Source organism: Pecten maximus, chromosome 18, assembly GCF_902652985.1.
Source record: "Pecten maximus chromosome 18, xPecMax1.1, whole genome shotgun sequence".
Taxonomy (NCBI): Eukaryota; Metazoa; Mollusca; class Bivalvia; order Pectinida; family Pectinidae; genus Pecten; species Pecten maximus.
In genome coordinates, this window is record NC_047032.1 from 12880070 (window position 1) to 12892170 (window position 12101).

General features: G+C 37.7%; 1 protein-coding gene and 1 long non-coding RNA gene across 4 annotated transcripts in view; one reads left to right on the forward strand and one right to left on the reverse strand.

The window, feature by feature from the left end:
* Positions 1-3985, forward strand: part of LOC117316534 (testicular haploid expressed gene protein-like) — a 28162-nt gene extending 24177 nt beyond the window's left edge. For both annotated transcript variants that reach the window (XM_033871169.1, XM_033871170.1), the window contains one exon: positions 102-3985. In XM_033871169.1, coding sequence (XP_033727060.1) covers positions 102-651 — 550 coding nt within the window. In that variant the 3' untranslated portion in view covers positions 652-3985. The remainder of the gene's footprint in view (positions 1-101) is intronic.
* Positions 3986-4735: 750 nt separating this feature from the next.
* LOC117316628 lies at positions 4736-9118 on the reverse strand. 2 transcript variants are annotated; one of them, XR_004529958.1, is made up of 2 exons: positions 9105-9118; positions 4736-8712 (listed from the first exon to the last, which is right to left on the reverse strand). It is a non-coding gene; the product is annotated as an uncharacterized LOC117316628 (long non-coding RNA). The 2 variants fall into 2 exon arrangements; XR_004529959.1 differs by lacking the exon at positions 9105-9118 and adding an exon at positions 9021-9036.
* Positions 9119-12101: the final 2983 nt, after the last annotated feature.

Here is a 12101-nt window from a genome sequence, read left to right on the forward strand (position 1 = left end):
TATCTTTAAGTTAACAGAATAAAAATGATGTAGTAATAGGCTGTGTTTTATGTAATAAATGTAATGATGATATGTTAAATTTTTTTTTTTCACATGTGCAGACCTGGTCCAATATGGCCTGTCCGTAGAACAGCAATGAATGCGGATTGCTCAGTAAGACTGGAACAGCTTGGTCAGCCTAAAACTCTCGACAACCAGTACTGTTTCGACAGGACTGCATACATGATGGTTTCTAGGGGTGCTCAGAGTGCAGAGCCATCAACACGTCTCCAACAGCTGTCACAACCGTTGGCACGGAAACAAGTCCAAGAGTACAAAGAATCTGAGTGGGGACAAACGTTTCCGGTTTCGGATAATTCCAAAAAGGCCATAGCATCAGTACGGCTGGAACAACTCGCAGAGTCTAAAGCATATCACAAATTTTTCCGTGATGAGAAACCAGTTCAGTGGAACGTTCCTGATGGTGCTTTAAAAGCAACTGCGAATATTCGCTTACAACAACTCTCACGGCCCCGCAGCAGAACTATGATCAAGGACGATTATGACCCTTATAGAGTGAGTGTAGCAGCACGACGGGTCCATGCCACTCCAAGGATAGAGGAGCTCTGTGTCCCAATACCTAGAAAAGTTAGGCCGAAAAACGCTGCATAATGTAATTAAAAAATCACTTTTTGTCATATTATAAAAAAACTCGAATCCGTCCAGGTAACTAGCTAGGCAAAGTAATCTTAAAATAATCTGAACATGGCTTGTTTTCTAAATTTAGTTTTTTTTGTGTTCTTGATATGTTTTTACAAAGTTCTGAATTCAAAACTTTCAACTGAAACATTTCATTATTAAAGGGCACTTAAAGTTGTTATTATTTTAGTAAATTATTTTTTTCTATTGAAGATTGTTTGTCGTTTTCGTCATCTATATAAGTATGGATCAATTAATGTACTGCCAGCTAAAATAGTTAAACATCATTGTTGACAATAGATTTTAGCTTACTGTGTATAATACATGGTTGATTGAACGATATATATATATATACACCACATTTATCCTGTAATTAGTCCAGGATCTAAAAATAAACTTTCACTCAAATGATGGATTGGCTTTATTGACGGAAAATGATATAAAATTTGTAAGTGTTTTCAAATAAAAGATTGACTGCAATAGACATGAGTGGGCTTATTACCAGACATGGATTTATTACCAGGTATTGGCTTATTACCATTATTACCAGGTATGGGCTTATTACAAGACATGGGCTTATTACCAGGTATGGGCTTACTACAAGATACGGGCTAATTATTACCATTATTACCAGGTATGGGCTTATTACCAGATCATGGCTCCAGATAAGTTGCAAGTGGCACATTGATGTCAATCCTTTAGTCAAATCACATTTATTCCATGATTTTATCATGAGTGAGGTCATTCATTTTCATTATGTACATTTTGTAATGTATAAAAAAATATATAAAATCTGTTCCAAGGGGAGTGAACTCTGTAAGTAATCCATGTTTTGTCATTTTGTTTTATTGAGTTTAATCATTGAGAAAAACTTTTATAAATTCTAAAAAAAATCTTGAATATTAGAAATAAGAATCACATTGTGTTACAAGTCATATTCAAAACTCGAAAAAGTTTTATCTAATTGAAAGTTGTCTTAGAGTCTTCAGGATTTGAAATAAGTTACCAATCCTAGTATAAATTATAACCTACTAGCTAGTGTTTTTTTATTATATATTTTTCTTTAAATAACTAATTGGACTAAGAGGAGATAACTCTAAATATTTACATACACCAAACAGTATTGTTGATGAAGACGAATGCACAGTATAATATATTTACAAGTATTAAAATTTATGTTGTATATGTAATATGCACTGGGTTTGTGGTGATTGTGTTACTATATATATACAAAATTTGAAAAACATTTTATCATTTGCACGTGCAATAGCTCCTGTATTATATAATCATTATTTAATTGAGTTGACTATTTAGTCGGGTTTTTTATATATATAAAACATATATTATACTTTCATTGTTATAACATGGAAGTATAGCTCTATACCAATGCAGTATTATGGTGAAGAAATTGTTGTTTTATTCATAGTGTGCGGTTTTAATGTGTCAATTGTAAAAAATGGGAAACAAATTAACAAATTAGTATTACTGTATATTCATGATCAGGTACAAGTACATGTGCAAAAGTAACACATTTTTTTTGTACAGTACTGGACAAAGCTCTTTATTCAAAGCAATCAAGCGATTGTAAATATTATCCTGAAAAGTCAGCTGGACATCAAATTGAAATCTTATTATATTTAGCTTTTGACTAGCCCCGAGTTATCCTGGCCTTAACACCATGTCTGGTGTCAGAGCCAGAGCAAATCAAGCTAGCTTTTGACTAAAGTCGGACATCTATTTCTGTCAAATTTTTTCTGGATTTTGGTTAAAATTCAAAACCATAAAATGTAAATAAGTTTCAAGATATACCATAATCTAACAGGTTTGATCAACAGAATCGGAATGAAGAAAAGTTAGTATAAATATATTCTATAGAAAGACTGCTGGATGATATATGGTTTTGTGAAATATGATGGTATTTGGTAATTCATATCATATACTGATACATTGTACAAAGATTACAATGAAAATACTGTATTTACTGTCCATAATTGTGTTGTTAATTAAAAATATTTGTCCTTTTATCAATTACAGTATTAAAATAGTAATTTACTATAGGTTTTATGGAACAATTGATGTTGTGATATCCGTTATCCTTCAGTATTTTTCTGCAATTCCACAATTTTTATTTGCATGATGGATCCTAGCTGTTCACCAAATACTGTCTTTCTTTAAAACATTCTGGTTGATACTGACATCAAAATGATTTCCCATTTTTGAGCTTCTCTCAACATATTTAAGTTTTGTCTTTGAGATGCGTTTGTATCCAAGCTTGCCTGTTTTTACCAAGATGATCAGATATGTTTTGATTTGATATCTTACCTGTAAATACATTCATGAATTTTTTGCTTATTTAAATATTTTATTCTCCGTTTTACATCAATGTGTTTCTTCATTGTTTCATAAGTTAAGGTAATGACTTTAAATTTTGTGCAAAAGGTGCAAAATCAGTACTCAATTTTCATCTTTTCAGTTCAAATGAATTAACATTTTGAATGATCATTTGTTTGACCTCTATTTTAAATTCTTAAACAATTGTATTTATTTTTTTCATAATGGAAGATGCATACTTGTAAACTATCTTCAACATTTTACTATCAATGTCGTATTTAAAAAAAATTGTTTTAGATATTTTATCAGTAATTTGTTTATTAGATAAATATAGGAGGGGGGGGGGGGACAAAGTATGTCTTGTACGTTCCCTGGTATGTACAGTGCCCCAAAGATTGTCAGCGCTAGAGTGGCTTCATTCCTTATGGAATTTGATGAATTTTCACACAATAAAGGACCGTTATATCTCAAATAAGTTAAAGTTTCAGTGTTTTAGGGTCAAGGTCACTTGTTACTATTTTGTAGGGTTGGTAGGGGACATGTATTGCTTTATCAATACCCTGTATACTTATTTTTGATAGGTATCACAAGAGATATGGTCAAAAAGAAATAAATGTGTGATGCTATACTATATAGTAGCTGCTGAATGTTTTGTGAATTAGATGCAAATAAATAAATTCACTTTTAAAAGATTTCTCCCCTTGTGACTTCAATGTACAGGCCTATGCTTTGTCATTTTCTATTTCAAGTCTTTCACATTCTTGTATTGATATCATTTGATATGTGTATTATTCAAACTGTGATATTTATATAAGTAATAACTCACAGAGGAGTTATCTCCCCTAGTTGCTCAAAGTTTTCATCATGTATATTGTATTATATTTTTGTTTTCATTTTCATATTAAGCCTTTTTATGATACAGATTTTAGACAGATAATATGGTCTGATAAAATCAATAAACTATGGGTGTTACTAATCTGTGATTTTGTTTTTATTTTAATGTGTTTTCTCCATGCCTTTATGAGAATTTAGAATTCTGCGGAGTAATTCAATAATTCAATTATCTATGTTTGTCCTGGTCTAAGCTGTTTACCCATACTTTTTAGCAGAACTTATACTTTCTGAGAAACTAAGCAAAACACAACTTCTTAACTCGAGTGTGGAGGTTGATGTCACCATAACATCTTTTGTCATCACAAGACAATTAAAAAATCGGTCAAAATGGAAAGATGACTGAAGATTGTTTTTATTTCAATTAATGTAAAGACAAAGTCCAGCATTTTCAAAAAGTATTTTCAAAAATTATAAAGTTCTTTGAAGCATTCTTTTCAATAGATATTTAAAGTTGTCCAGCCAACTTGTAGATGCTGTGTAGGAGATGAACAAGATAAACCCATCAATATGTCGTACAAACTTAGATACATTCTAATGTACATTGTAGGGTAGATTTTCCTCCATTTGACCCCTTTGAACTTGATAGGTGATCAAGTACAATTTCGAATAACAGTCCTGTCCAAGAAGGCTTCAGATTAAACAGAACTTCAATAGGAGAGACTTTTTTAACACAATAGTCAAATCACAGAACTTCACAAGCCTTCCCATTATATGTTTGCATCAAAGACAAAGGCTTTAAAGAAATGTTGATGATGAAAATAAGATAAACACAACATCATTGCACCAATAGGCTTCTACCCAGACACACTTTGATCAACAACAAATATTTCAGTTAAATTTAATCGGATTTTATTTCATCAGATAGAAATGTAACATAAATTTTGAATCACAATTATTGGTATTAAATTAAGTTACAAAATTGTCCACAAATTATATCTAATGAATCTGGCTACCATGTTTTGAAAGCTAACTTCAGTTTCATGTACAGTAATGAGACAACTTAATATTATTAGCTATTTTTACAGTTTCATGTACAGTAACAAGACAACTTAATATAAGTATCTAAAGAACAGTAATATATATGCACTAACGTATGCTAATACTATCGTTACTATTCAAAATTATCCAGCCATGTGGTCCTACTTTAAATTGATGGAATCAGTTAATTGAAGGAATGAAAAGTACAAAATCTGATCCCTATAGTGCTTTCATCAATGTTTGTATAGCTAGGTACTTTAAATGATCTTTATTCTATCTAACCCTGCTTTTATAGCATTAGTTATCTCCCTTCCATCAGCTACACAGATTCCCATTTGTATCTGTTGATATACAAATTTGGTATGGCGTTCAGACATTTACAGTTTATTCCCTTTCATCCTTACAGTTGCCTTCATTCTATTCAACAATACAACTTCAGATTTGTACCTGTTGCTGAACGGCAAGGCTTTGACAGTGAATAATCACCCTTTCTCACTCTCGATTGCCTCCCTTCTATCTCAGTTGCCTCCCTTTTATCTCAGTTGCCTCCCTTTTATCTCAGTTGCCTCCCTGCTATCTCAGTTGCCTCCCTTTTATCTCAGTTGCCTCCCTGCTATCTCAGTTGCCTCCCTGCTATCTCAGTTGCCTCCCTTCTATCTCAGTTGCCTCCCTGCTATCTCAGTTGCCTCCCTTCTATCTCAGTTGCCTCCCTTCTATCTCAGTTGCCTCCCTTTTATCTCAGTTGCCTCCCTTTTATCTCAGTTGCCTCCCTGCTACCAGCTTTACAGCTTCTCATTTGTATTGCTATTGAACATGTTTAACAAGGCTTTGCTAGTTATATCCCTTCCTCCCTCTCAATTGTCTCCCTTTTATCAGTTTTACAGCTTCCCGTTTGCATTGCTGATATACAAGCTTGGCAAAGCTTTGACAGTTAATCATCACCCTCCCTCTCACTTGCCTCCCTTCTATAGCCTGAACTGATTCCCATTTTTACCCGCTGATGTACAAGTTTGACACGACTTTTATCTCTCTTTCACCCTTACAGTTACCTCCCTTTATCCAGCTATACAAGTTTGGCAAGTTCCAAGCAGAGAAATTTACATATCTCTTGATATGTAAAAAATACATAAACACACATCAGATAATTATTATATTTGTATCAATACATTTTCATCCAAAATATTCTTAACAAACATACAAAACAAAACAATTCTCTTTGTTGATCAAAGCAAAGTAGGAAAATAATTAAATCATTTTGTTTCAATATTCTTGAATACATATATTTCTGTGAAATTGTAAAACTAATTGAGACAAATATTTTGAAATACCTGTATTTCATATATTATAAAAGAAAAAGAAATGCGAACACTTGTACACATTTAATAAAAACTTATAATTTTGCAACCATGAAGTTAAAAATTTCATGAATGTTATATCATACCTCATATTCATATCAAATAAAGAAAAAGATAGCTATACTAATACAGAAGAGTCATCTCGTTATAGATTTAGGGCTATCACAGGTAACATACAGTATACACCCCATGGGAGGACTCCAGAATTCAAGAAATTGTACTGTATACATGGTGGGTTTGATGATGTAGACTGTTATATGGTACTGTGTGAAAAAATCAATTCTTCTGTGGTTCCTGCTGGAGTCCTCCCATCTTTTCTTTCTTATATATTTCATGTGAGTAACCATCAGTACTAACATAAAAAATAAAAAAAAAATATTACAGTTTTGTATAAATGGTATATAGAAATGCCCAAGGTACTGCCGTTCACAATAAATCTAAAATGTAATCTATAAAAAAAAAAAAAAAAAAAATATATATAAAATGCATAAAACATCCATAATCTACAACAATTCATGATGTTTGTACCTAAATTGTGATCCATGCCCCATCAGACAACAGTAAAAATGTATCAATTAATATCTTGTTACCAACTATGTACTACAATGAGACCCCTCTCCCCCTCAAAATGTTTTGGCTGTTAAAAGGCGATAAATACAGCCAGCAAACAAATATTGTAACCCTTCAAAAATGTTTCTTGTATCATAACATGGGATCTAAACAATTCACCAAATTGTGTACTTTTTTTTGTACAGCAAAAAGCTTTCTTCAAGTAACATATTAAACCTATCATAAGCTTGTAGAACTGTTTCTGTTTGTGACTTTTCAAACACTGTGAATCAATGCTTTGAAATATACTTTTGACCACAGAATTGTATTCTCAAATTCTGCAGCAGTTTAAAAGGTGTCACTATACAGTTCTGGTAAATATTACCATTGTAAAATAGGAAAACCATTATCTTATTAATACAATGTCATATTAAGTACCTGTGGGTAAATTAAATACTTTAATGACTGTGTAATTTATTTGAGATCACTGAAAAAAAAAAATCAATATGATAAAAAACAAAACAAAAAAGACAACATAATATTACACAATTCAATGTACCAGGGTATGTAAATAATCTGTGACTACTTTGACTAGAAATTACACATTTAAAGTCAAATAAAAATAATTTCTATTAATTTACTGATCAAATAAAAAATAAATAAGTTGGAATGAAATATTAAATTTTTTTTTTACTTCAATACAATTTCTTATGAAACACAGTTCCAGGATTATCATAGTTATTTCTGAATGTGGCATTAAAAACATCAATCGTAAAGCCAAAGTTTTCTCTGGCCCCTACACCAGACATTTTGACAGACTGATGCCTGTTTTGGTCATCAGTAAATCTGGACTGCAATGTCTAGAGACGTACATACCTTAATCCTGTGTACCTGGACTGTGTTACCCAGACAGGAGTACCTGGACTGTGTCACCCAGACAGGAGTACCTGGACTGTGTCACCCAGACAGGAGTACCTGGACTGTGTCACCCAGACAGGAGTACCTGGACTGTGACACCCAGACAGGAGTACCTGGACTGTGTTACCCAGACAGGAGTACCTGGACTGTGTTACCCAGACAGGAGTACCTGGACTGTGTTACCCAGACAGGAGTACCTGGACTGTGACACCCAGACAGGAGTACCTGGACTGTGATACCCAGACAGGAGTACCTAGACTGTGTTACCCAGACAGGAGTACCTGGACCATGGTACCCAGACAGGAGTACCTGGACCATGGTACCCAGACAGGAGTACCTGGACTGTGACACCCAGACAGGAGTACCTGGACCATGGTACCCAGACAGGAGTACCTGGACTGTGTTACCCAGACAGGAGTACCTGGACTGTGTCACCCAGACAGGAGTACCTGGACTGTGTCACCCAGACAGGAGTACCTGGACTGTGTTACCCAGACAGGAGTACCTGGACTGTGTTACCCAGACAGGAGTACCTGGACTGTGACACCCAGACAGGAGTACCTAGACTGTGTTACCCAGACAGGAGTACCTGGACCATGGTACCCAGACAGGAGTACCTGGACTGTGACACCCAGACAGGAGTACCTGGACCATGGTACCCAGACAGGAGTACATGGACTGTGTTACCCAGACAGGAGTACCTGGACTGTGTCACCCAGACAGGAGTACCTGGACTGTGTCACCCAGACAGGAGTACCTGGACTGTGTTACCCAGACAGGAGTACCTGGACTGTGTTACCCAGACAGGAGTACCTGGACTGTGACACCCAGACAGGAGTACCTGGACTGTGTCACCCAGACAGGAGTACCTGGACTGTGTTACCCAGACAGGAGTACCTGGACTGTGTCACCCAGACAGGAGTACCTGGACAGTGACACCCAGACAGGAGTACCTGGACTGTGTCACCCAGACAGGAGTACCTGGACTGTGTCACCCAGACAGGAGTACCTGGACCGTTGTACCCAGACAGGAGTACCTGGACTGTGACACCCAGACAGGAGTACCTAGACCTTGGTACCCAGACTGGAGTATCTGGACTGTGTCACCCAGACAGGAGTACCTGGACTGTGTCACCCAGACAGGAGTACCTGGACTGTGTTACCCAGACAGGAGTACCTGGACCATGGTACCCAGACAGGAGTACCTGGACTGTGACACCCAGACAGGAGTACCTGGACTGTGTCACCCAGACAGGAGTACCTGGACCGTGGTACCCAGACAGGAGTACCTGGACTGTGTTACCCAGACAGGAGTACCTGGACTGTGACACCCAGACAGGAGTACCTGGACTGTGTTACCCAGACAGGAGTACCTGTACTGTGTCACCCAGACAGGAGTACCTGGACTGTGTCACCCAGACTAGAGTACCTGGACTGTGACACCCAGACAGGAGTACCTGGACTGTGTCACCCAGACAGGAGTACCTGGACTGTGTTACCCAGACAGGAGTACCTGGACTGTGTTACCCAGACAGGAGTACCTGGACTGTGTTACCCAGACAGGAGTACCTGGACTGTGTCACCCAGACAGGAGTACCTGAACAGTGACACCCAGACAGAAGAACCTGGACTGTGTCACCCAGACAGGAGTACCTGGACTGTGTCACCCAGACAGGAGTACCTGGACTGTGTCACCCAGACAGGAGTACCTGGACTGTGTTACCCAGACAGGAGTACCTGGACTGTGTCACCCAGACAGGAGTACCTGGACTGTGTTACCCAGACAGGAGTACCTGGACCGTGTCACCCAGACAGGAGTACCTGACTGTGTTACCCAGACAGGAGTACCTGGACTGTGTTACCCAGACAGGAGTACCTGGACTGTGTCACCCAGACAGGAGTACCTGGACCATGGTACCCAGACAGGAGTACCTGGACTGTGACACCCAGACAGGAGTACCTGGACTGTGTCACCCAGACAGGAGTACCTGGACTGTGTCACCCAGACAGGAGTACCTGGACCGTGGTACCCAGACAGGAGTACCTGGACTGTGTTACCCAGACAGGAGTACCTGTACTGTGTCACCCAGACAGGAGTACCTGGACTGTGTCACCCAGACAGGAGTACCTGGACTGTGACACCCAGACAGAAGTACCTGGACTGTGTCACCCAGACAGGAGTACCTGGACTGTGTCACCCAGACAGGAGTACCTGGACTGTGACACCCAGACAGGAGTACCTGGACTGTGTCACCCAGACAGGAGTACCTGGACTGTGTTACCCAGACAGTAGTACCTGGACTGTGTCACCTAGACAGGAGTACCTGGACTGTGTCACCTAGACAGGAGTACCTGGACTGTGTTACCCAGACAGTAGTACCTGGACTGTGTCACCTAGACAGGAGTACCTGGACTGTGTCACCCAGACAGGAGTTCCTGGACTGTGTTACCCAGACAGGAGTACCTGGACCGTGTCACCCAGACAGGAGTACCTGACTGTGTTACCCAGACAGGAGTACCTGGACCGTGACACCCAGACTAGAGTACCTGGACTGTGTTACCCAGACAGGAGTACCTGGACTGTGTTACCCAGACAGGAGTACCTGGACTGTGTCACCCAGACAGGAGTACCTGGACTGTGTCACCCAGACAGGAGTACCTGGACTGTGTTACCCAGACAGGAGTACCTGGACTGTGTCACCCAGACTAGAGTACCTGGACTGTGTTACCCAGACAGGAGTACCTGGACTGTGACACCCAGACAGGAGTACCTGGACTGTGTCACCCAGACAGGAGTACCTGAACAGTGACACCCAGACAGAAGTACCTGGACTGTGTCACCCAGACAGGAGTACCTGGACTGTGTCACCCAGACAGGAGTACCTGGACTGTGTTACCCAGACAGGAGTACCTGGACTGTGTTACCCAGACAGGAGTACCTGGACTGTGTCACCCAGACAGGAGTACCTGGACTGTGTTACCAAGACAGGAGTACCTGGACTGTGTTACCCAGACAGGAATACCTGAACTGTGTCACCCAGACAGGAGTACCTGGACTGTGTCAGCCAGAGGATTGTGTACCTCAGTTGTGAGTACCTTGAGACATCAATCAGCCTAGAAAAGTATACTATGTAGCCAAACAATAAATAAACAGATATGTTTGTGGGCAGATAATAAAATATTTGGTGCAGCATTACAGTATGAAATTAAATTGATCCAAGTTTGCACAGAGCAATGTTTTGATATTTGAAAAATTTAAAGCTACACAGTCATGTATATTTATGTTACTTACAAAACTTAACATAATGGTAAATAATTGCGTATGAATTATTTTTCGAACAGAAACACTTTGAGAAAAATATATGTGTTATTTTCATAGAGTGCATTACAATTCCTAAAAGCTATCTATAAATACAGCAGGTTAGCAATCACTAATACTGTAGAGTAAAACCTGTTTTCTGCACAGGTATCAACTTGGAACACAAACCATTTAATACCAGTGAAGAAAATACATGTTGGAATACTCAGGTCAGATTACAAAGTTTTGCTATCTGTAATTAATAGGTCAATGATTTTGTTGAATTATTTTTTAAATCAAATATTTACTATCAAAATAAATATAAAAGGGGTATCAGTTTGTGCTGTTTGGCATTGACAAGTTTCTATATTAGCAATACACTATACATTATATATATATATATATCACACACATTAAATATACAAATATACCCGCTACAAAAATAGTTCAAATGTGCTGAATGTTTTTTTTAAAAGCGACTGCTTTGTAATAAAATTCTGCTTTTATTTATCCTCTATTTAATCTAGTCCTCTTGAACCATATCTGGCTAGTGGCAAGATATACATATTACCTGGTACTAAATTCTGGTTATCATAGCCAATGCATGCATCCTTCCTTCCCTATATTGTCTGAGTTTCACTTTTCACTTTCTCAATATATAGCGAGTGCATCTCCGGGCCATTTGATAAGGTATACCCTAAACTAGCATCATTTTCACCCCAATCTCTCAGAAGTTCAATTTTATCAAACCCCTTTCTCCCGCTCCTTAAAAAAAAAAAAAAAACATTGACATAGATTTTCCACTTATAAAGCAGACCCTACAATTCTAAACATACTTGACAGATTTAATCCGAAATTTTGTATGAAATTTTTGATGTCAATGTATCAAGATATTCCAAACACTATAAATTTGATTAAAATTCATCAGCAGTTTGCTAGATATCATTCTAAAAACTTATCACTTATGGAATCCAGTCTGATCTGACACCCTGTAGAACACAGTATATACTAAGGAAGGTCAGATTAGAAGTGGTTCAAAATTTACCTGTGAACGAATATCAAATTCTTCAACTTTTTTTATTTTCTTGATAAATTACGTT